This window comes from Haliotis rubra, unplaced genomic scaffold (assembly GCF_003918875.1).
Source record: "Haliotis rubra isolate DU_JTF1 unplaced genomic scaffold, ASM391887v1 Scf281, whole genome shotgun sequence".
Lineage (NCBI taxonomy): Eukaryota > Metazoa > Mollusca > Gastropoda > Lepetellida > Haliotidae > Haliotis > Haliotis rubra.
The window spans coordinates 54,681-82,347 of NW_025766903.1; the positions used below are offsets into that span (position 1 = coordinate 54,681).

The 27,667-nt window shown below is 41.4% G+C and overlaps 1 protein-coding gene across 1 annotated transcript in view; it reads left to right on the forward strand.

Annotated features, from left to right (window-relative positions):
• The window catches only part of LOC124281287 (sodium-dependent multivitamin transporter-like), a 62,347-nt gene that overhangs the window by 15,814 nt on the left and 18,866 nt on the right, over positions 1-27,667 (forward strand). Inside the window, exons 3-9 of the mRNA XM_046717317.1 lie at positions 5,031-5,096; positions 6,597-6,648; positions 6,796-6,863; positions 11,069-11,223; positions 14,153-14,293; positions 14,712-14,841; positions 15,259-15,347. Coding sequence (XP_046573273.1) covers positions 5,031-5,096; positions 6,597-6,648; positions 6,796-6,863; positions 11,069-11,223; positions 14,153-14,293; positions 14,712-14,841; positions 15,259-15,347 — 701 coding nt within the window. The remainder of the gene's footprint in view (positions 1-5,030; positions 5,097-6,596; positions 6,649-6,795; positions 6,864-11,068; positions 11,224-14,152; positions 14,294-14,711; positions 14,842-15,258; positions 15,348-27,667) is intronic.

Consider the following 27,667-nt stretch of genomic DNA (forward strand, 5'->3'; position numbering starts at 1 on the left):
AAGCCCGAAGAAATGATATCCTGCTTTACAATATTCGCAACATCTGCGGTATTGTATTTAGAGTCTGAGGCAAGGAGGCCATCATCTAAGAAGGTAACGATGTTATAACCCTTACTCCTCCAATGCTTTACTAACTGCCGAATTACCTTTGTAAATACATATGGTGCTGAGGACAACCCAAAAGGTAGTACAAGAAACTTATAAAACTTTCTAACCGTGCCTTCCTTCCATGCAAATCCCAAAAACTGAGTATGATCTTCAAGTACATCTAAATGATGGTAGGCAGAATGAATATCGAATTTAACAATCCAATCATTTTTCTGTATATATAACAAAGCTGTCCTCCAGTCTTCATATTTGACCGATTCCTTCCATATATGTGTATTCACCACCGAGAGATCCAGGATCAATCTCTTTTTACCTGAAGACTGAACGGAAACAGAGGGGGTTTACGACTGTAGGTTTTTGAGAGCATTCAACAACCAAACCTTTTCGTACCAAATCAGCTATAGCCCCCGCTACAAAATCTTTATGCATTATTCCTGACTTATTGTTGTTTAAATCCATATCAGGTGGAGTAGAATAAAGGGAATCTTGTAACCATTTTCTAGAATGTCAAGCACAAAGTTGGAGCAACCTATATTTCTCCAAAATTGTACACTGTCCTTTAATCTATTCTTCACTATGATTTCGGCATGGCCCTGCTCGTATTCAAAATAATCATGAGTCAGCGCGATCTGACCTACTTCATCAAAAACACCATACTTAACTTTGGTGTGCTCACTAGTATTGTCCTCCACTCCCTGAAGTGCGTCCCGCTGTGGATGATTGCTGCTGTCCGCTTGTAAAGGGACAATGACGTCGCCAGTGTTCAAAGCTTCCACACGAGAAACATGCCCCGCTGGAAGAACTCCTCCGAAAGGGCTGATTGACGCTAGGTACAGATTCAGCAGAAGTAACAGCAGCAGAAGCTGCACGACCACCTCGAGGCCTGCTGTAGGGACTCCGTGTGAAACGCGCATTCCTTGCCTAGAATTTCCGAACAGCTTTACTCTCAGCCCTTGAAATTCGCTTGTCGTCGTCTGAGTCAGATGCAAGATCTCGGGAAACATAATTTTTCACAGTTTCCCATCCACCATCAGAAGTGTCGGCAATCCTTATCAGTTTATTACGCTGCTGAATACGTAGTACTTCTGTATCTACCAGATCTGAGGCGTAATCCAACTTATTGTATTCAAGAGCAAACTTAATCTGCTCCAAGCTATCCAAAGTCTCAGAATTGAAACTATGTTGAATTTTATTACCTTCTTTTTTCCAAACTATGTCCTTAGCAGCCTTCAACTTCGTGAGTTCTTTAGACGTCTTTAGAAATTCGCCACGAAAACTCTCCAATCTATTTTCCACAGACTTAGCAATTTCTGCTTTAGATTGGTCCAACTTCAACCAAATCTCGTCTAGCTTGTCAGAGATAGGTTTGTTCTGATCCATATTATAACTGATAGGTTAATACTAGACTCGAGCGCACCGCAACTGAGAATGCACTTCGAACTCCCGCCTTTCCTTATAAACCCATAACAGAGCCATCTAGCGGACATTCTTACATCAACAAGTAGTACTTTCCTACGCAAGGAGAAAATAATTTCAATCTTATTCGTTCCTCAACCGCAAGAAATTATATTGTACACATTACAAGTATTTAGATGATTATAATATATATCATGGTCTACACATTACAGGTATTTAGATGATTATAATAGATATTATTGTCTACACATACCAGGTATTAAGTTGATTATAATAGATATCATGGTCTACACATTATAGGTATTTACGTGATTATAATAGATATCATTGTCTACACATACCAGGTATTTAGATGATTATAATAGATATCATGGTCTACACATTACAGATATTTAGATGATTATAATAGATATCATTGTCTACACATTACAGGTATTTAGATGATTATAATAGATATCATTGTCTACACATTACAGGTATTTAAATGATTGTAATATATATCATTGTTTACACATTACAGGTATTTAGATGATTATAATATATATAATTGTCTACACATTACAGGTATTTACATGAATATAATACATATCATTGTCTACACATACCAGGTATTTAGATGATTGTAATAGATATCATTGTTTACACATTACAGGTATTTAGATGATTGTAATATATATCATTGTTTACACATTACAGGTATTTAGATGATTATAATATATATTATTGTCTACACATTACAGGTATTTACATGAATATGATACATATCATTGTCTACACATACCAGGTATTTAGATGATTATAATAAATATCATGGTCTACACATTAGAGGTATTTAGATGATTATAATAGATATCATTGTCTACAGATTACAGGTATTTAGATGAGTATAATAGATATTATTGTCTACACATACCAGGTATTAAGATGATTATAATAGATATCATGATCTACACATTACAGGTATTTACGTGATTATAATAGATATCATTATCTACACATACCAGGTATTTAGATGATTATAATAGATATCATGGTCTACACATTACAGATATTTAGATGATTATAATAGATATCATTGTCTACACATTACAGGTATTTATATGTTGATAATAGATATCATTGTCTACACATTATATGTATTTACATGATAATAATAGATATCATTGTCTACACATTACAGGTATTTAGATGATTATAATAGATATAATTGTCTACACATTACAGGTATTTAGATGATTATAATAGATATCATTGTTTACACATACCAGGTATTAAGATGATTATAATAGATATCATTGTCTACACATACCAAGTTTAGATGATTATAATAGATATCATTGTCTACACATACCAGGTATTTAGATGATTATAATAAATATCATGGTCTACACATTACAGGTATTTAGATGATTATAATAGATATCATGGTCTATACATACCAGGTATTTAGATGATTATAATAGATATCATTGTCTACACATACCAGGTATTTAGATGATTATAATAGATATCATTGTCTACACATACCAGGTATATAGATGATTATAATAGATATTATTGTCTACAAATACCAGGTAGGTACAAAAATTATAGCACAAATGTGCTGCGTTTTCGCACTGCAACTATGGTAAATTCTTCACCTTTTGGTCATCTTGCCATAACCTCTTCACATAAATTGCAACAACAAATGTATTCTTATAGCCTACGGATTATCTACCACCCATGTCCTTGTTTTATAATATTTACATGTACCACAAATGCATAAATTATGTACCCATTATAAAAAAAAAATTAAAAAAATTATAGTCTATGCATACACATTTGAATTCATGTCCTCGGGACTCGTCAGGCGAAACCTTTTTATCATGTTGTACATACCATGGTTACTGGATATGGGAAACCCGCATTTAAATAGATTAGATTACATCGTATCAATAGCAATTATATACACAATTTCACACACTATGTTGTGTATTTATCTTTCATCAGTGTTACGTGTTGATTCCAAAGCTGAAAGTTTAAACGTTAATAGAAACTGTGATGTGAAACCTGCACACAACCAATCAGTAGTTCAGTATATCCACATGACGTTTCTCATTCAGTATATCCACATAACATTTCTCCTTCATTATATCCACATGACATTTCTCTTTCAGTATACCCACATGACATTCGTCTTACAGTATCCAAACAGGATATTTCTCCTTCATTACATCCACATGACATTTCTCTTTCAGTATATCCACGTGACATTTCTCCTTCGTTACATCCACATGACATTTCTCTTTCAGTATATCCACGTGACATTTCTCCTTCATTATATCCACATCGAATTTCTCTTTCAGTATATCCACATGGCATTTCTTCTTCATTATATCCACATGACATTTCTCTTTCATTATATCCACCTGATATTTCTCCTTCAGTATATCCATATGACATTTATCTTTCAGTATATCCACATGACATTTCTCTTTCAGTATATCCACATGACATTTTTCTTTCAGTATATCCACATGACATTAATCTTTCAGTATATCCACATGACGTTTCTCATTCAGTATATCCACATGACATTTCTCCTTCATTATATCCACATGACACTTCTCTTTCAGTATACCCACGTGACATTTCTCTTTCAGTATACCCACATGACATTCGTCTTACAGTATCCAAACAGGATATTTCTCCTTCATTACATCCACATGACATTTCTCTTTCAGTATATCCACGTGACATTTCTCCTTCATTACATCTACATGACATTTCTCTTTCAGTATATCCACGTGACATTTCTCCTTCATTATATCCACATCGAATTTCTCTTTCAGTATATCCACATGGCATTTCTTCTTCATTATATCCACATGACATTTCTCTTTCATTATATCCACCTGATATTTCTCCTTCAGTATATCCATATGACATTTATCTTTCAGTATATCCACATGACATTTCTCTTTCAGTATATCCACATGACATTTTTCTTTCAGTATATCCACGTGACATTTCTCTTTCAGTATATCCACATGACATTTCTCTTTCAGTATATCCACATGACATTTCTCCTTCATTACATCCACATGACATTTCTATTTCAGTATATCCACGTGACATTTCTCCTTCATTACATCCACATGACATTTCTCTTTCAGTATATCCACGTGACATTTCTCCTTCATTATATCCACATCGAATTTCTCTTTCAGTATATCCACATGGCATTTCTTCTTCATTATATCCACATGACATTTCTCTTTCATTATATCCACCTGATATTTCTCCTTCAGTATATCCATATGACATTTATCTTTCAGTATATCCACGTGACATTCCTCTTTCAGTATATCCACATGACATTTCTCTTTCAGTATATCCACATGACATTTTTCCTTCAGTATATCCACACGGCATTTCTCTTTCAGTATATCCACATGACATTTCTCTTTCAGTATATCCACATGACATTTATCTTTCAGTATATCCACATGACATTTATCTTTCAGTATATCCACATGAGATACGGGAGAAGTGTCAGAGTGTTGGTATCATTCAGCTGGGTAATCCAAACGGTGAGTTAGTGAGGTTGGTGACGAATCCAAACGGCTTGTTGGTTAGGCTGGTGACGAATCCAAACACTTAGTTACGTGAAAAAAATCGATCACCAGTGGTGAGGTAAGCATGTAGATTCTTACATCGTTATCAAGCTAAATCCAGTTTTAACTTGATAACGATGTAAGAATCTACATCAAAACGTCGCTCTATGCAATAAATAAGAAGTTGTCATCCATAGAGCTGTATGTTTCATGTTTGAGTCACCAACTTCTAGAATGCCCATCAAACAGTTAGTTAGGTTGGTTATGAATCCAAGCAGTGATTGAGAGAGGTTGGAATTGATTACGTGTGCAAACATTGAGTTAATTGTTTGGCTATGAAGGCAAACAGTGTGTTAGTGAAATTTGTTACGAATCCAAATGGTTGGAGATGTCAAAACTTTATGGATGATCAACATTTTCATTTTCACAATGGCGACGTTTCAGTCTAGATTATTATACCGTTGTCAAGCATATGGGGGAAGGATGGGGTGCACCAGTTTATATACAAGATAAGATAAAGAGAATAATAACAAGGGTGTGGTAACAAATCGTCAAAGTAAGTTACATGATGAGCTACAATAACATGACATGAGCTGAGATAGCATAAATGAGATGAGCGGGATTACCATGATAACTAGTGAATGTGAGTTAATTAAGCAGAAGCCAAGGTCAAGTGGATTAATTAATGGGAAACCAGTGGTGAGGTAAGCAGGTAAATAAGAAGCCATCTGAAGTGGTTTGTTTGGATTAATTATTTGTGGATTAGGTGGTTGTAAGCTGATGGGATGAAATAGTGTAATCATGTTTGTTGTTTGTAAGTGTTTTGACAGTGTACCAGTTGATGATGTGTTCCGAAATGGCTGATTTGGTGTCTGCATTGTCGGTGGATGTCTTGTGTTCTTTGGTGCGTATGTTGAGTGGTCTGGATGTTTCACCAATGTTGTTGCTGCCACAGTCGCAGCTGATGTTGTAGACCTCACCTTTAGGCTGTTGTTGTTTTGTAGTGTGTTTCATACCGTTTGCCTTAATGATAGTTTTGAGAGGTTTGGCCGTGGAGAAGTAAGTGTCTAATGCTGCTTAAGCGACTGATGTGGTGTGAAGTTTTGCCGATGGAGGGTAGTGAGATGCGAATGGGAGCGGAGTCGGGCTTGCTAGTGGTAGGTTTAGGTGCTGGGTTGAGGGCGGAGTGAATGACGCGGTTAACAAGTTTAGTGGGATAGTTGTTAAGTTGAGTGAAGACATGTCGGAGGTGTTTAAGTTCACGTTCAGGGGTGACAGAGGACAGGTTGAGCGGGTGAGAGTGGTTGGTTAGTTCAGTTGGTTATGAATCCACCAAACAGTGAGCTAGTCAGACACAGCTGTCATGGTTTTGCTTCGTCAACACCACTAACGTCAGCTGCAGCTCGTTAACAATACTTGTCTCTGTTGTTCTCTTTGTTTTAACACAAATGAATACTGACGTTGATCTGTTTTCAGATGTCCTACATGGGAACCGTGCTGTATGCTCCTTCGCTTGCACTGAAAACAGGTTTGTGCTTCCGAAACCCGAACCATAACGAAATACATAGTATGTGATGAAACAGTCCGTGTAATTAAGCCTTGATGATGCTTTACTGTTCATCGAAATGAATGTTAATTGCCTTGTGATTTAGCTGATAAAACGATACTTTTACAGTAAGCGGCATGGAACTCTGGGTGTCCATTGTGACGGTGGGATGTCTGGTCACTCTGTATACATCACTGGTGAGTGTACAGTAATGCATGCCTTGAACACTGGTGAGTGTACAGTAATGCATACCTTGAACACTGGTGAGTGTACAGTAATGCACACCTTGAACACAGGTGAGTGTTTAGTAATGCATGCCTTGAACACAGGTGAGTGTACAGTAATTCTTGCCTTGGACATACATGTGAGAACACAAATGAATGCAGTCGACACGGGTGAGAAAATCGAAATAGATGCATTTGGCACAACTGAATGCACACACATATATACATAGGTCAGTGTAAGTGCACAAATACACGCCAGTAGTACAACTGAATGCGCACAAATTCACGCCCCAGTACAATCGAATGCACACAGATCATTCCAGGGTGACAAGTGAGTGCACAACGCTATATATCTTTGATGTGAATGCTGTGTTCTGATTGGCGGATCAGCAACACTGACTTTGAGCTTGTTAAGATAATATAAGAACATACAGGATTTCTATTTTGGGGGCTGTTGGCTTCCTTATTTATTGTTAAACAATGTTGTGATTGGATGAAGACGCTTCCTATTAAGATTTAGTCTAAATACTTAAGTGTTTTAAGAAAAGGTTGTTGTCGATGATATATTGCTATCTGACGTAAGTAATTGTATGCAGGTTATTATATTTATATGGTATTGAAATTGAATATACTTCCACTCAGTTGTGAACTGTCCCTGTGATTACTTTCCGCATCTTATTCAATACAGTACTACCGTTAATCATTCTATTTGTTGGTGTCACATTGAGGGTATGCATATTGATTTCACCTCATGGTTTGAACAACATAACAGACAACATTGTCATGAGATAGACGGCCTGTTGTTGGCAGAACATGGTCAATATCCCTGACTCTCCCATCACTAACATGTGGATGCTGGTACGTAATGGTTGACCGAGTAGTGGAAACAACAACATGGAAAATGACAGCCCTGAAGAGTCTGAAGAAACCCTCAGATTCAGGGTGTTATGCAGCTGGTAGCTGCGAGTTTTTTTATTCTTCTTGCCAATCTTGCACGCCAAAGTAAGGCATGTTGTCATACATCTGACATGAAATCAGAGCCCTGATCGAACTGATCGAACAGTCCCGAGCAAACCAGACTGAAGAACTTTACTAAAGCCATGATGATAACCTAAGCTGTAGAATGTTGTAAATAAATATGGTAGGCTTCTGAGGATTGATTGAATTAATGTTATCCCAACACAATGAATGGTAGCCCTGCTGAAAGCTAAAAAAGCTGGTGCAATTATACAAGCTAGTATTGTTGACGTGACTGAGGTTTTGATTGTCTCAAATCGAGGTAGGTGCTGATGATTAATCCAATGAAAGGTAGTCTACCTCCACAATACACGAGGTCTTCACGATATGCTATTCCTGTAACATCACAGCTATTGCTGTTACAGCTATTGCTAATGCTGTAACATCACAGCTATTGCTGTAACATCACAGCTATTGCTGTAACATCTCTGCTATTGCTGTAACATCACGGCTATTGCTGTAACATGACTGCTATTGCTGTAACATCACAGCTATTGCTGTAACATGACTGCTATTGCTGGAACATCACAGCTATTGCTGTAACATCTCTGCTATTGCTGGAACATCACAGCTATTGCTGTAACATCTCTGATATTGCTGTAGCATGACTGCTATTGCTGTAACATCACGGCTATTGCTGTAACATGACTTCTATTGCTGTAACATCTCTGCTTTTGCCGTAACATCCCTGATACTGCTGTAACATGACTGCTATTGCTGTAACATCTCTGCTATTGCTGTAACATCACAGCTATTGCTGTAACATGACTGCTATTGCTGTAACATCACAGCTATTGCTGTAACATGACTGCTATTGCTGTAACATCACAGCTATTGCTGTAACATCACAGCTATTGCTGTAACATCTCTGCTATTGCTGTAACATGACTGCTATTGCTGTAACATCACTGCTATTGCTGGAACATCTCTGCTATTGCTGTAACATCACAGCTATTGCTGTAACATGACTGCTATTGCTGTAACATCTCTGCTATTGCTGTAACATGGCTGCTATTGCTGTAACATCACTGCTATTGCTGTAACATCACAGCTATTGCTGTAACATCACAGCTATTGCTGTAACATGACTGCTATTGCTGTAACGTCTCTGCTATTGCTGTAACATGACTGCTATTGCTGTAACATCTCTGCTATTGCTGTAACATCACAGCTATTGCTGTAACATGACTGCTATTGCTGTAACATCACAGCTATTGCTGTAACATAGCAGCTATTGCTGTAACATGACTGCTATTGCTGTAACATCTCTGCTATTCCTGTAACATCACAGCTATTGCTGTAACATGACTGCTATTGCTGTAACATCACTGCTATTGCTGTAACATCACTGCTATTGCTGGAACATCACTGCTATTGCTGTAACATCACAGCTATTGCTGTAACATGACTGCTATTGCTGTAACATCTCTGCTATTGCTGTAACATAACAGCTATTGCTGTAACATCTCTGCTATTGCTGTAACATAACAGCTATTGCTGTAACATGACTGCTATTGCTGTAACATCACAGCTATTGCTGTAACATGACTGCTATTGCTGGAACATCACTGCTTTTGCCGTAACATCTCTGCTATTCCTGTAACATCCCTGATATTGCTGTAACATCTCTGCTATTGCTGTAACATCTCTGCTATTGCTGTAACATATCTCCTATTGCTGTTACATCTTTGCTATTGCTGTAACATCTCTGCTATTGCTGTAACATCACTGCTATTGCTGTAACATGACTGCTATTGCTGTAACATCTCTGCTATTGCTGTAACATAACAGCTATTGCTGTAACATGACTGCTATTGCTGGAACATCACTGCTTTTGCCGTAACATCTCTGCTATTCCTGTAACATCCCTGATATTGCTGTAACATCACTGCTATTGCTGTAACATCACAGCTATTGCTGTAACATCTCTGCTATTGCTGGAACATCACGGCTATTGCTGTAACATGACTGCTATTGCTGGAACATCACCTGCTATTGCTGTAACATCTCTGCTATTGCTGGAACATCACTGCTATTGCTGTAACATCTCTGCTATTGCTGTAACATCACCGCTATTTCTGTAACATCCCTGCTATTGCTGTAACATCTCTGCTTATTGCTGTAACATCACTGCTATTGCTGTTACATCTCTGCTATTGCTGTAACATCTCTGCTATTGCTGTAACATCTCTGCTATTGTTGTAACATCTCTGCTATTGCTGTAACATCTCTGCTATTTGCTGTAACATAACAGCTATTGCTGTAACATGACTGCTATTGCTGGAACATCACTGCTATTGCCGTAAACATCTCTGCTATTCCTGTAACATCCCTGATATTGCTGTAACATCACTGCTATTGCTGTAACATCACAGCTATTGTTGTAACATCTGCTATTGCTGGAACATCACGGCTATTGCTGTAACATGACTGCTATTGCTGGAACATCACTGCTTTTGCTGTAACATCTCTGCTATTGCTGGAACATCACTGCTATTGCTGTAACATCTCTGCTATTGCTGTAACATCTCAGCTATTGCTGTAACATCCCTACTATTGCTGTAACATCACTGCTATTGCTGTAACATCTCTGCTATTGCTGTAACATCTCTGCTATTGCTGTAACATCTCTGCTATTGTTGTAACATCTCTGCTATTGCTGTAACATCTCTGCTATCCCTGTAACATCTCTGCTATTGCTGTAACATCTCTTGCTATCCCTGTAACATCACTGCTATTGCTGTAACTTCTCTTGCTATCCCTGTTACATCTCTGCTATTGCTGTAACATCTCTTGCTATCCCTGTAACATCACTGCTATTGCTGTAACATGACTGCTATTGCTGGAACATCACTGCTATTGCTGTAACATCTCTGCTATTCCTGTAACATCTCTGCTATTGCTGTAACATCTCTGCTATTGCTGTAACATCTCTGCTATTGCTGTAACATCTCTGCTATTGCTGTAACATATCTCCTATTGCTGTTACATCTTTGCTATTGCTGTAACATCTCTGCTATTGCTGTAACATCTCAGCTATTGCTGTAACAGCTATGGTGATTTCACTGTGATTTGTATGTGTCATGTGGTATTAAAGTTCCATCAAATCATGACATATCTCACATTTTAGACTACCACATGTTATTTACATCCCTCTTCAGGGGGGCATGAAGGCTGTTCTGTGGACGGACAGTTTCCAGGCAGTTCTCATCCTCGTGGGCCTTCTGTCGGTCTTTATACAAGGATGTATCACCATCGGGGGATTTGGACGGGCTTGGGACATTGCAAGCGAAAACTCCAGAATCTACTTTCATGAGTAAGAACAACGCTATACGGGTCACTTTGCTTATTTGTGGTTTCATCTTGACAGCTTTGAAAATGAAAAAGGAGAGCAGTGTTGCTGTTTCTGATCAACAATATGTACCGTATATGACCGTCTATAAGACGACCCCATGGATAAGACGACCCCCAAACTTGACCCTTAAAATCAGTGTCAAAATGGTATGTTTCGTGCATAAGTCGATCCTCCGCGATGGGGTCCTAATCGCGGCAAACACAGACCACAGACAACTGGCAGTTACCAATAATTTTTAACTTTGGTCCACATTATTCAAAGAATTCACAATCATATATATTGCGTCTACTCACGGATCGAAACGAAGTGTAGTTGACAGAAAATGCATAATATATTTTGCTTCTCTAAATATCATATTTATTGTAGCAACAAACTGGCTTGCTTATTTTACCCCATTCAACAATCACGAACTGATTACCGCCTCGTTTTCCATTGACTGCTAGTTTACAGTAACATCGGTAAAAATGTGTGAATTTAAATGGCTTCCGTATTATACCCCATTCCATGTGCGTACAACTTCTGCTTACCACGTTCATGAGGGTCCGTGTAACCTTAGTGTTGATTATATATATTTTACATAAAAACTGTAATTAAAATTACATAATGCTAGGATATATTTCTTTGGGTTAAATAATAGTATTTTGTATTATATTTTACTGACGACTGCGTCAGAATTCGTCCCGTTGTATTATTGTGCATGTTTGAACTTGTTCGCCGGGAAACGTGTGCACAGCTGATTGCTATTTCCGGCTCAAATACACACGGTAATCTTAATCTTAATTAATTTATAGAGCAAAAACTGTAAATTATATATTTGTGGCCTCGTATGAGTACCACAACTGATTGTCTGGACCTTGAACGTTGTGTTCCCATCTGACAAGAATACACAGTGCGCACGTGGCCAACTGTAACGTGTTATATTTTGGATAACGCTTACTTAATAAAGTGCAAATTCAAGTGCATCTTAGGATTAAGCCCATCTGGGATTTGAAACGACACCTAATGCAGCCCATATCAGGATGGTGATGAAAGATAACTAGACATTCAACCGACATGAAATACATCAAAATCCCCGTCTTTGACAAGGACGGGCAGGTGAGAGTCCCGATAACGTACAACTACCACACGATCAGAGACCTTGACAAGTCAGGTCAGATCTTCAGCCTCTCCCTGCTTCATGTGCCATGACTGTAGGAGCCATGACATGCTGGGCGACTATACACGTCATTACATGCTGCACACGAGGACTAGGCGACTATACTCGTCATGACATACTGCACCCGAGGACTGGACAACTATACTCGCCATGACATGCTGCACCCGAGGACTAGGCGACTATTCTCGTCATGACATGCTGGGCGACTATACACGTCATGACATGCTGCACCCGAGGACTGGGCGACTATACACGTCATTACATGCTGCACACGAGGACTAGGCGACTTTACTCGTCATGACATGCTGCACCCGAGGACTGGGCGACTATACTCGTCATGACATATTGCGCCCGAGGACTGGTCGACTATACTCGTCATGACATGCTGCACCCGAGGATTAGACGACTATACTCGTCATGACATACTGCACCCGAGGACTAGACGACTATACTCGTCATGACATACTGCACCCGAGGACTAGACGACTATACTCGTCATGACATACTGCACCCGAGGAATGGACGACTATACTTGTCATGACATGCTGCACCCGAGGACTGGGCGACTATACTCGTCATGACATGCTGGACGACTATACTCGTCATGACATGCTGCACCCGAGGACTGGACGACTATACTCGTCATGACATGCTGCACTCGAGGACTAGGCGACTATACTCGTCATGCCATTCTGCAACCAAGGACTGGGCGACTATACTCGTCATGACATGCTGCACCCGAAGACTGGGCGACTATACTCGTCAGGACATACTGCACCCGAGGACTGGGAGACTATACTCGTCATGACATACTGTACCCGAGGACTGAACGTCCATACTCGTCATGACATGCTGCACCCGAGGACTGGGCGACTATACTCGTCATGACATGCTGGACGACTATACTCGTCTTCACATGCTGGACGACTATACTCGTCATGACATGCTGCACCCGAGGACTGGACGACTATACTCGTCATGACATGTTGCACCCGAGGACTGGGCGACTATACTCGTCATGTAATGCTGCCCCCAAGGACTGGGCGACTATACTCGTCATGACATGCTGCACCCGAGGACTGGACGACTATACTCGTCATGACATGCTGCACCCGAGGACTGGACGACTATACTCGTCACGACATACTGCACCCGAGGACTGGACGACTATACTCGTCATGACATACTGCACCCGAGGACTGGGCGACTATATTCTTCATGACATACTGCACCCGAGGACTGGGCGGGTTAATAAGAAATGTGTATTAAATAGAATAGGATGTGAAATATATAAACAGCAAATCAATGTTACAATTGTTTCATGAAATGAACTAAGTTTTCAAATCAATACAAAATAGTGCACAGTATTTACACGATAGTGTGGCAGGAAAAAATTCGAGAACAGCACAGCTGCAATGGCTACAATTACCAAACAGCGCCAACAGTTGCAACGTCAGTGAGCATGATGTTCACGTAACACCAACAGTGGTCACACTACCACACATTACTAGGCTTGTTATCGATGGTGAAAAGCTCCTCAGACTACTGCTCTACTGTCATGTAAAGATGATCAAGGCTTCATATACCATTATTGTTTTCTTGAAACTCGATGACATGCTGGTTCAGGTTGTGCTGAATGGATCTATGCTCCTCTAGAAGTTTCAAAATTCGTGAATCAGATGCTTGAATATCTCAGAATATGTTAAAACAATCTTGACTCCCCTCCGTGAACAGTTTCAGCGTGGACCCGAGAACCCGTGCCTCCTTCTGGTCCGTGGTTGTTGGGGGCGGGATAATGTGGATGTCCTACTACTCCGTCAGCCAGAGTCAGGTGCAGCGGTTCCTCGCCTGCCGAACGCTCAGGAAGGCCCAAATGTAAGTCCATGAAATGACAGTTGGTCGTCAATCAAGTCAGCATATGTTTTGCGTGAAGCGTTGGTTATGTTCTGTAAATACACACGTAATTTGTATTAATTCATGCCAACTTACAGGTTAATCGAAACTGGTTTAGTCAGAGAGACTGAAGAGTCGCGATACATGATCATTTGCCTGAAACTAAACTGTGACTTATGAAATAAGATAATATACTCTGAAGGCTGAATGCAATGTTGTATATCCATGCAAAGAAGACATTTTCCGTTTGTCCTCCTAATCGTATTCATTTTCCCCACCTACAGCGTATGATCACGCCGGTTCGAAAAATCGTTAGGTACGAGACAAAATCGATGTTTTACACTGTTACCACCCTTTCACACACCCTGCAACAAGCACCAACACATGCTCTGTCTTCCAGAGCCATGTGGTTCAGCGGGGTCCAGCTGGTCGTCATTGTCAGTCTGTGTTGCCTGGTTGGGGTGGTTCTCTTCGCCTTCTACAAGGACTGTCATCCCCTCCACTACAATCTCATCAGCAACACGGACGAGGTGAGTAGATTCAGATACATTACAGCAGAATGTTACCAGTTTGTGGATGGAGTGACCGGGTGTGATAGTCTGTATACTTCCATGACGAATTCACGTTGACCTGACCAGCATTTACAAGTATAGCCTGGTGACCTGTCTTCAAAACAAAACATTCAAGTATATCCTGATGACCTGTCTTCAAGACCAATATAAACAAGCATAACCTGACGTCATGTCTTCAAAACATTGCATACACGTATGGCCTGATTTCCTGTCTACGGAAACAGAATAAACAAGTATAGCCTAATGACTTGTTCTCAAGACCAATATATGCAAGAATACCCTAAAGACCCGTCCATCTCGAAGACCCCTCTACCTGACGAAGACAACATATGAAAATCCGGTTTCCGAAAACTCTACCAGTATTATGTTTTGCAGTTACTTCCTCTGTTTGTGATGGACATCTTGGGGCATCTGCCGGGTCTACCTGGAATCTTCCTGTCCTGTATCTTCAGTGGCAGTCTCAGGTACAACAATATCATTTGTGTATATACAATATACAATGACAGCCTCAGGTGCAACAATATCATATGTGTATATACAATATACAATGACAGCCTCAGGTACAACAATATCATTTGTGTATATACAATATACAATGACAGTCTGTTACCTCCAGTCATCACTTCCAGCACTCTCTCACCAGGTTTTAACATAACATACAATGTAGTCTGACAACTTCTACCTGAAGCCTACTGTTACCTCCTGTTACCTCCAGTCATCACTTCCAGCACTCTCTCACCAGGTGTTAACATAACATACAATGTAGTCTGACAACTTCTCCCTGGCGTCTACTGTTACCACCTGTTACCTCCAGTCATCACTTTCAGCACTCTCTCTCCAGGTGTTAACATAACATACAATGTAGGCTGACAACTTCTCCCTGAAGTCTACTGTTACCTCCAGTCATCACTTCCAGCACTCTCTCACCAGGTGTTAACATAATATACAATGTAGTCTGACAACTTCTCCCTGAAGCCTACTGTTACTTCCAGTCATCACTTCCAGCACTCTCTCACCAGGTGTTAACATAATATACAAAGTAGTCTGACAACATGTACCTGAAGCCTACTGTTACCTCCAGTCATCACTTCCAGCACTCTCTCACCAGGTGTTAACATAATATACAATGTAGTGTGACAACATCTACCTGAAGTCTACTGCTACCACCTGTTACCTCCAGTCATCACTTCCAGCACTCTCTCTCCAGGTGTTAACATAACATACAATGTAGTCTGACAACTTCTACCTGAAGCCTACTGTTACCACCCGTTACCTCCAGTCATCACTTCCAGCACTCTCTCACCAGGTGTTAACATAATATACAATGTAGTCTGACAACATCTACCTGAAGTCTACTGTTACCACCTGTTACCTCCAGTCATCACTTCCAGCACTCTCTCACCAGGTGTTAACATAATATACAATGTAGTCTGACAACTTCTCCCTGAAGTCTACTGTTACCACCCGTTACCTCCAGTCATCACTTCCAGCACTCTCTCACCAGGTGTTAACATAATATACAATGTAGTCTGACAACATCTACCTGAAGTCTACTATTACCACCTGTTACCTCCAGTCATCACTTCCAGCACTCTCTCTCCAGGTGTTAACATAATATACAATGTAGTCTGACAACTTCTTCCTGAAGTCTACTGTTACCACCTGTTACCTCAAGTCATCACTTCCAGCACTCTCTCACCATGTGTTAACATAACATACAATGTAGTCTGACAACTTCTCCCTGAAGCCTACTGTTACCTCCAGTCATCACTTCCAGCACTCTCTCACCAGGTGTTAACATAATATAGAAAGTAGTCTGACAACATCTACCTGAAGCCTACTGTTACCTCCAGTCATCACTTCCAGCACTCTCTCACCAGGTGTTAACATAATATACAATGTAGTCTGACAACATCTACCTGAAGTCTACTGCTACCACCTGTTACCTCCAGTCATCACTTCCAGCACTCTCTCTCCAGGTGTTAACATAATATACAATGTTGTCTGACAACTTCTCCCTGAAGTTTACTGTTACCAGCAGTAATCACTTCCAGCACTCTCTCTCCAGGTGTTAACATAATATAGAAAGTAGTCTGACAACATCTACCTGAAGCCTACTGTTACCTCCAGTCATCACTTCCAGCACTCTCTCACCAGGTGTTAACATAATATACAATGTAGTCTGACAACATCTACCTGAAGTCTACTGCTACCACCTGTTACCTCCAGTCATCACTTCCAGCACTCTCTCTCCAGGTGTTAACATAACATACAATGTAGTCTGACAACTTCTACCTGAAGACTACTGTTACCACCCGTTACCTCCAGTCATCACTTCCAGCACTCTCTCACCAGGTGTTAACATAATATACAATGTAGTCTGACAACATCTACCTGAAGTCTACTACTGTTACAACCTGTTACCTCCAGTAATCACTTCCAGCACTCTCTCACCATGTGTTAACATAACATACAATGTAGTCTGACAACTTCTCCCTGAAGCCTACTGTTACCTCCAGTCATCACTTCCAGCACTCTCTCTCCAGGTGTTAACATAACATACAATGTAGTCTGACAACTTCTACCTGAAGTCTACGGTTACCACCCGTTACCTCCAGTCATCACTTCCAGCACTCTCTCTCCAGGTGTTAACATAATATACAATGTAGTCTGACAACTTCTTCCTGAAGTCTACTGTTACCACCTGTTACCTCCAGTCATCACTTCCAGCACTCTCTCACCAGGTGTTAACATAACATACAATGTAGTCTGACAACTTCTCCCCCTGAAGCCTACTGTTACCTCCAGTCATCACTTCCATCACTCTCTCACCAGGTGTTAACATAACATACAATGTAGTCTGACAACTTCTCCCTGAAGCCTGTTACCACTGTTACCTCCAGTCATCACTTCCAGCACTCTCTCACCAGGTGTTAACATAATATACAATGTTGTCTGACAACTTCTCCCTGAAGTTTACTGTTACCATCAGTAATCACTTCCAGCACTCTCTCTCCAGGTGTTAACATAACATACAATGTAGTCTGACAACTTCTCCCTGAAGCCTACTGTTACCTCCAGACATCACTTCCAGCACTCTCTCACCAGGTGTTAACATAATATACAATGTAGTCTGACAACATCTACCTGAAGTCTACTGCTACCACCTGTTACCTCCAGTCATCACTTCCAGCACTCTCTCTCCAGGTGTTAACATAACATACAATGTAGTCTGACAACTTCTACCTGAAGTCTACTGTTACCACCCGTTACCTCCAGTCATCACTTCCAGCACTCTCTCTCCAGGTGTTAACATAATATACAATGTAGTCTGACAACTTCTTCCTGAAGTCTACTGTTACCACCTGTTACCTCCAGTCATCACTTCCAGCACTCTCTCACCATGTGTTAACATAACATACAATGTAGTCTGACAACTTCTCCCTGAAGCCTACTGTTACCTCCAGTCATCACTTCCAGCACTCTCTCACCAGGTGTTAACATAACATACAATGTAGTCTGACAACTTCTCCCTGAAGCCTACTGTTACCTCCAGTCATCACTTCCAGCACTCTCTCACCAGGTGTTAACATAATATACAATGTTGTCTGACAACTTCTCCCTGAAGTTTACTGTTACCATCAGTAATCACTTCCAGCACTCTCTCTCCAGGTGTTAACATAACATACAATGTAGTCTGACAACTTCTCCCTGAAGCCTACTGTTACCTCCAGACATCACTTCCAGCACTCTCTCACCAGGTGTTAACATAATATACAATGTAGTCTGACAACATCTACCTGAAGTCTACTGCTACCACCTGTTACCTCCAGTCATCACTTCCAGCACTCTCTCTCCAGGTGTTAACATAACATACAATGTAGTCTGACAACTTCTACCTGAAGTCTACTGTTACCACCCGTTACCTCCAGTCATCACTTCCAGCACTCTCTCACCAGGTGTTAACATAATATACAATGTAGTCTGACAACATCTACCTGAAGTCTACTGTTACCACCTGTTACCTCCAGTCATCACTTCCAGCCTCTCTCACCAGGTGTTAACATAATATACAATGTAGTCTGACAACTTCTCTCCCTGAAGTCTACTGTTCCCACCTGTTACCTCCAGTCATCACTTCCAGCACTCTCTCGCCAGGTGTTAACATAATATACAATGTAGTCTGACAACTTCTCCTGAAGTCTACTGTTACCACCTGTTACCTCCAGTCATCACTTCCAGCACTCTCTCACCAGGTGTTAACATAACATACAATGTAGTCTTACAACTTCTCCCTGTAGTCTACTGTTACCACCTGTTACCTCCAGTCATCACTTCCAGCACTCTCTCACCAGGTGTTAACATAACATACAATGTAGTCTGACAACTTCTCCCTGAAGTCTACTGTTACCACCTGTCATCACTTCCAGCACTCTCTCACCAGGTGTTAACATAACATACAATGTAGTCTGACAACATCTACCTGAAGTCTACTGTTACCACCTGTTACCTCCAGTCATCACTTCCAGCACTCTCTCACCAGGTGTTAACATAATATACAATGTAGTCTGACAACTTCTCCCTGAAGTCTACTGTTACCACCTGTTACCTCCAGTCATCACTTCCAGCACTCTCTCACCAGGTGTTAACATAACATACAATGTAGTCTGACAACTTCTCCTGAAGCCTACTGTTACCTCCAGTCATCACTTCCAGCACTCTCTCACCAGGTGTTAACATAACATACAATGTAGTCTGACAACTTCACCTGAAGTCTTACCACCACCTCCAGTCATCACTTCCAGCACTCTCTCACCAGGTGTTAACATAACATACAATGTAGTCTGACAACTTCTCCTGAAACTGTTACCTCAGTCATCACTTCCAGCACTCTCTCTCCAGGTGTTAACATAACATACAATGTAGTCTGACAACTTCTCCCTGAAGTCTACTGTTACCTCCAGTCATCACTTCCAGCACTCTCTCACCAGGTGTTAACATAACATACAATGTAGTCTGACAACTTCTCCCTGAAGCCTACTGTTACCTCCAGTCATCACTTCCAGCACTCTCTCACCAGGTGTTAACATAATATACAATGTTGTCTGACAACTTCTCCCTGAAGTGTTACCACTGTTACCATCAGTAATCACTTCCAGCACTCTCTCTCCAGGTGTTAACATAACATACAATGTAGTCTGACAACTTCTCCCTGAAGCCTACTGTTACCTCCAGACATCACTTCCAGCACTCTCTCACCAGGTGTTAACATAATATACAATGTAGTCTGACAACATCTACCTGAAGTCTACTGCTACCACCTGTTACCTCCAGTCATCACTTCCAGCACTCTCTCTCCAGGTGTTAACATAACATACAATGTAGTCTGACAACTTCTACCTGAAGTCTACTGTTACCACCCGTTACCTCCAGTCATCACTTCCAGCACTCTCTCACCAGGTGTTAACATAATATACAATGTAGTCTGACAACATCTACCTGAAGTCTACTGTTACCACCTGTTACCTCCAGTCATCACTTCCAGCCCTCTCTCACCAGGTGTTAACATAATATACAATGTAGTCTGACAACTTCTCCCTGAAGTCTACTGTTCCCACCTGTTACCTCCAGTCATCACTTCCAGCACTCTCTCGCCAGGTGTTAACATAATATACAATGTAGTCTGACAACTTCTCCCTGAAGTCTACTGTTACCACCTGTTACCTCCAGTCATCACTTCCAGCACTCTCTCACCAGGTGTTAACATAATATACAATGTAGTCTTACAACTTCTCCCTGTAGTCTACTGTTACCACCCGTTACCTCCAGTCATCACTTCCAGCACTCTCTCTCCAGGTGTTAACATAACATACAATGTAGTCTTACAACTTCTCCCTGTAGTCTACTGTTACCTCCAGTCATCACTTCCAGCACTCTCTCACCAGGTGTTAACATAACATACAATGTAGTCTGACAACATCTACCTGAAGTCTACTGTTACCACCTGTTACCTCCAGTCATCACTTCCAGCACTCTCTCACCAGGTGTTAACATAATATACAATGTAGTCTGACAACTTCTCCCTGAAGTCTACTGTTACCACCCGTTACCTCCAGTCATCACTTCCAGCACTCTCTCACCAGGTGTTAACATAATATACAATGTAGTCTGACAACATCTACCTGAAGTCTACTATTACCACCTGTTACCTCCAGTCATCACTTCCAGCACTCTCTCTCCAGGTGTTAACATAATATACAATGTAGTCTGACAACTTCTTCCTGAAGTCTACTGTTACCACCTGTTACCTCAAGTCATCACTTCCAGCACTCTCTCACCATGTGTTAACATAACATACAATGTAGTCTGACAACTTCTCCCTGAAGCCTACTGTTACCTCCAGTCATCACTTCCAGCACTCTCTCACCAGGTGTTAACATAATATAGAAAGTAGTTTGACAACATCTACCTGAAGCCTACTGTTACCTCCAGTCATCACTTCCAGCACTCTCTCACCAGGTGTTAACATAATATACAATGTAGTGTGACAACATCTACCTGAAGTCTACTGCTACCACCTGTTACCTCCAGTCATCACTTCCAGCACTCTCTCTCCAGGTGTTAACATAACATACAATGTAGTCTGACAACTTCTACCTGAAGCCTACTGTTACCACCCGTTACCTCCAGTCATCACTTCCAGCACTCTCTCACCAGGTGTTAACATAACATACAATGTAGTCTGACAACTCCTCCCTGAAGCCTACTGTTACCACCTGTTACCTCCAGTCATCACTTCCAGCACTCTCTCACCAGGTGTTAACATAATATACAATGTTGTCTGACAACTTCTCCCTGAAGTTTACTGTTACCATCAGTAATCACTTCCAGCACTCTCTCTCCAGGTGTTAACATAACATGCAATGTAGTCTGACAACTTCTCCCTGAAGCCTACTGTTACCTCCAGACATCACTTCCAGCACTCTCTCACCAGGTGTTAACATAATATACAATGTAGTCTGACAACATCTACCTGAAGTCTACTGCTACCACCTGTTACCTCCAGTCATCACTTCCAGCACTCTCTCTCCAGGTGTTAACATAACATACAATGTAGTCTGACAACTTCTACCTGAAGTCTACTGTTACCACCTGTTACCTCCAGTCATCACTTCCAGCACTCTCTCACCAGGTGTTAACATAATATACAATGTAGTCTGACAACATCTACCTGAAGTCTACTGTTACCACCTGTTACCTCCAGTAATCACTTCCAGCACTCTCTCACCATGTGTTAACATAACATACAATGTAGTCTGACAACTTCTCCCTGAAGCCTACTGTTACCTCCAGTCATCACTTCCAGCACTCTCTCTCCAGGTGTTAACATAACATACAATGTAGTCTGACAACTTCTACCTGAAGTCTACTGTTACCACCTGTTACCTCCAGTCATCACTTCCAGCTCTCTCTCCAGGTGTTAACATAATATACAATGTAGTCTGACAACTTCTTCCTGAAGTCTACTGTTACCACCTGTTACCTCCAGTCATCACTTCCAGCACTCTCTCACCAGGTGTTAACATAACATACAATGTAGTCTGACAACTTCTCCCTGAAGCCTACTGTTACCTCCAGTCATCACTTCCATCACTCTCTCACCAGGTGTTAACATAACATACAATGTAGTCTGACAACTTCTCCCTGAAGTCTACTGTTACCTCCAGTCATCACTTCCAGCACTCTCTCACCAGGTGTTAACATAACATACAATGTAGTCTGACAACTTCTCCCTGAAGTCTACTGTTACCTCCCAGGTGTTACATAGTCATCACTTCCAGCAGCTCTCTCACCAGGTGTTAACATAATATACAATGTAGTCTGACAACATCTACCTGAAGTCTACTGCTACCACCTGTTACCTCCAGTCATCACTTCCAGCACTCTCTCTCCAGGTGTTAACATAACATACAATGTAGTCTGACAACTTCTCCCTGAAGTCTACTGTTACCACCTGTTACCTCCAGTCATCACTTCCAGCACTCTCTCACCAGGTGTTAACATAATATACAATGTAGTCTGACAACATCTACCTGAAGTCTACTGTTACCACCTGTTACCTCCAGTCATCACTTCCAGCCCTCTCTCACCAGGTGTTAACATAATATACAATGTAGTCTGACAACTTCTCCCTGAAGTCTACCTGTTCCCACCTGTTACCTCCAGTCATCACTTCCAGCACTCTCTCGCCAGGTGTTAACATAATATACAATGTAGTCTGACAACTTCTCCCTGAAGTCTACTGTTACCACCTGTTACCTCCAGTCATCACTTCCAGCACTCTCTCTCCAGGTGTTAACATAATATACAATGTAGTCTGACAACTTCTCCCTGTAGTCTACTGTTACCACCTGTTACCTCCAGTCATCACTTCCAGCACTCTCTCTCCAGGTGTTAACATAACATACAATGTAGTCTGACAGCTTCTCCCTGTAGTCTACTGTTACCTGTTACCTCCAGTCATCACTTCCCAGCACACTCTCTCACCAGGTGTTAACATAACATACAATGTAGTCTGACAACTTCTCCCCTGCTAGTCTACTGTTGCCTCCAGTCATCACTTCCAGCACTCTCTCTCCAGGTGTTAACATAGCATACAATGTAGTCTGACAACTTCTCCTGAAGTCTGCACTTTTCTACTGTTACCTCCAGTCATCACTTCCAGCACTCTCTCACCAGGTGTTAACATAACATACAATGTAGTCTGACAGCTTCTCCCTGTAGTCTACTGTTACCTCCAGTCATCACTTCCAGCACTCTCTCACCAGGTGTTAACATAACATACAATGTAGTCTGACAACTTCTCCCTGCAGTCTACTGTTGCCTCCAGTCATCACTTCCAGCACTCTCTCACCAGGTGTTAACATGACATACAATGTAGTCTGACAACTTCTCCCTGCAGTCTACTGTTGCCTCCAGTCATCACTTCCAGCACTCTCTCACCAGGTGTTAACATAACATACAATGTAGTCTGACAACTTCTCCCTGCAGTCTACTGTTGCCTCCAGTCATCACTTCCAGCACTCTCTCACCAGGTGTTAACATGACATACAATGTAGTCTGACAACTTCTCCCTGCAGTCTACTGTTGCCTCCAGTCATCACTTCCAGCACTCTCTCACCAGGTGTTAACATAACATACAATGTAGTCTGACAACTTCTCCCTGACGTTTACCGTTTACGTCCAGTCATCACTTCCAGCACTCTCTCACTAGGTGTTAACATAACATACAATGTAGTCTGACAACTTCTCCCTGAAGTCTATTCTTACCTCCAGTCATCACTTCCAGCACTCTCTCGCCAGGTGTTAACATAATATACAATGTAGTCTGACAACTTCTTCCTGAAGTCTACTGTTACCACCTGTTACCTCGAGTCATCACTTCCAGCACTCTCTCGCCAGGTGTTAACATAACATACAATGTAGTCTGACAACATCTACCTGAAGCCTACTGTTACCACCCGTTACCTCCAATCATCACTTCCAGCACTCTCTCACCAGGTGTTAACATAATATACAATGTAGTCTGACAACATCTACCTGAAGTCTACTGCTACCACCTGTTACCTCCAGTCATCACTTCCAGCACTCTCTCTCCAGGTGTTAACATAACATACAATGTAGTCTGACAACTTCTACCTGAAGTCTACTGTTACCACCCGTTACCTCCAGTCATCACTTCCAGCACTCTCTCACCAGGTGTTAACATAATATACAATGTAGTCTGACAAGTTCTCCCTGAAGTCTACTGTTACCACCTGTTACCTCCAGTAATCACTTCCAGCACTCTCTCTCCAGGTGTTAACATAATATACAATGTAGTCTGACAACTTCTTCCTGAAGTCTACTGTTACCACCTGTTACCTCAAGTCATCACTTCCAGCACTCTCTCACCAGGTGTTAACATAACATACAATGTAGTCTGACAACTTCTCCCTGAAGTCTACTGTTACCACCCGTTACCTCCAGTCATCACTTCCAGCACTCTCTCACCAGGTGTTAACATAACATACAATGTAGTCTGACAACTTCTCCCTGAAGTCTCACTGTTACCACCTGTTACCTCCAGTCATCACTTCCAGCACTCTCTCACCAGGTGTTAACATAATATACAATGTTGTCTGACAACTTCTCCCTGAAGTCTACTGTTACCACCTGTTATCAGTCATCACTTCCAGCACTCTCTCTCCAGGTGTTAACATAACATACAATGTAGTCTGACAACTTCTCCCCTGAAGTCTACTACCACCTGTTACCTCCAGACATCACTTCCAGCACTCTCACCAGGTGTTAACATAATATAGAATGTAGTCTGACAACATCTCGCCTGAAGTCTACTGTTACCACCTGTTACCTCCAGTCATCACTTCCAGCACTCTCTCCAGGTGTTAACATAACATACAATGTAGTCTGACAACTTCTACCTGAAGTCTACTGTTACCACCTGTTACCTCCAGTCATCACTTCCAGCACTCTCTCACCAGGTGTTAACATAACATACAATGTAGTCTGACAACTTCTACCTGAAGTCTACTGTTACCACCTGTTACCTCCAGTCATCACTTCCAGCACTCTCTCACCAGGTGTTAACATAACATACAATGTAGTCTGACAACTTCTCCCTGTAGTCTACTGTTACCACCTGTTACCTCCAGTCATCACTTCCAGCACTCTCTCACCAGGTGTTAACATAACATACAATGTAGTCTGACAACTTCTCCCTGTAGTCTACTGTTACCACCTGTTACCTCCAGTCATCACTTCCAGCACTCTCTCACCAGGTGTTAACATAACATACAATGTAGTCTGACAACTTCTCCTGAAGTCTACTGTTACCACCTGTTACCTCCAGTCATCACTTCCAGCACTCTCTCACCAGGTGTTAACATAACATACAATGTAGTCTGACAACTTCTCCCTGTCTAGTACCACTGTTGCCTCCAGTCATCACTTCCAGCACTCTCTCACCAGGTGTTAACATAACATACAATGTAGTCTGACAACTTCTCCCTGAAGTCTATACCTGTTACCTCCAGTCATCACTTCCAGCACTCTCTCACCAGGTGTTAACATAATATACAATGTAGTCTGACAACTTCTCCTGAAGTCTACTGTTACCACCTGTTACCTCCAGTCATCACTTCCAGCACTCTCACCAGGTGTTAACATAATATACAATGTAGTCTGACAACTTCTCCCTGAAGTCTACTGTTACCACCTGTTACCTCCAGTCATCACTTCCAGCACTCTCTCACCAGGTGTTAACATAACATACAATGTAGTCTGACAACTTCTCCCTGAAGTCTACTGTTACCACCTGTTACCTCCAGTCATCACTTCCAGCACTCTCTCACCAGGTGTTAACATAACATACAATGTAGTCTGACAACTTCTCCCTGAAGTCTACTGTTACCTCCAGTCATCACTTCCAGCACTCTCTCACCAGGTGTTAACATAACATACAATGTAGTCTGACAACTTCTCCTGAAGTCTACTGTTACCTCCAGTCATCACTTCCAGCACTCTCTCACCAGGTGTTAACATAACATACAATGTAGTCTGACAACTTCTCCCTGAAGTCTACTGTTACCTCCAGTCATCACTTCCAGCACTCTCTCACCAGGTGTTAACATAACATACAATGTAGTCTGACAACTTCTCACCTGAAGTCTACTGTTACCACCTGTTACCTCCAGTCATCACTTCCAGCACTCTCTCTCCAGGTGTTAACATAACATACAATGTAGTCTGACAACTTCTACCTGAAGTCTACTGTTACCACCTGTTACCTCCAGTCATCACTTCCAGCACTCTCTCACCAGGTGTTAACATAATATACAATGTAGTCTGACAACCTCTCCTGAAGTCTACTGTTTCCCACCTGTTACCTCCAGTCATCACTTCCAGCACTCTCTCACCAGGTGTTAACATAACATACAATGTAGTCTGACAACTTCTCCCTGAAGTCTACTGTTACCACCTGTTACCTCCAGTCATCACTTCCAGCACTCTCTCACCAGGTGTTAACATAATATACAATGTAGTCTGACAACTTCTCCCTGTAGTCTACTGTTACCACCCGTTACCTCCAGTCATCACTTCCAGCACTCTCTCTCCAGGTGTTAACATAACATACAATGTAGTCTGACAGCTTCTCCCTGTAGTCTACTGTTACCTCCAGTCATCACTTCCAGCACTCTCTCACCAGGTGTTAACATAACATACAATGTAGTCTGACAACTTCTCCCTGAAGTCTACTGTTACCTCCAGTCAAGACTTCCAGCCCTCTCTCACCAGGTGTTAACATAACATACAATGTAGTCTGACAACTTCTCCCTGCAGTCTACTGTTACCACCTGTTGCCTCCAGTCATCACTTCCAGCACTCTCTCTCCAGGTGTTAACATAGCATACAATGTAGTCTGACAACTTCTCCCTGACGTTTACCGTTTACGTCCAGTCATCACTTCCAGCACTCTCTCACTAGGTGTTAACATAACATACAATGTAGTCTGACAACTTCTCCCTGAAGTCTACTGTTACCACCTGTTACCCAGTCATCACTTCCAGCACTCTCTCACCAGGTGTTAACATAACATACAATGTAGTCTGACAACTTCTCCCTGAAGTCTACTGTTACCACCTGTTACCTCCAGTCATCACTTCCAGCACTCTCTCACCAGGTGTTAACATAACATACAATGTAGTCTGACAACTTCTCCCTG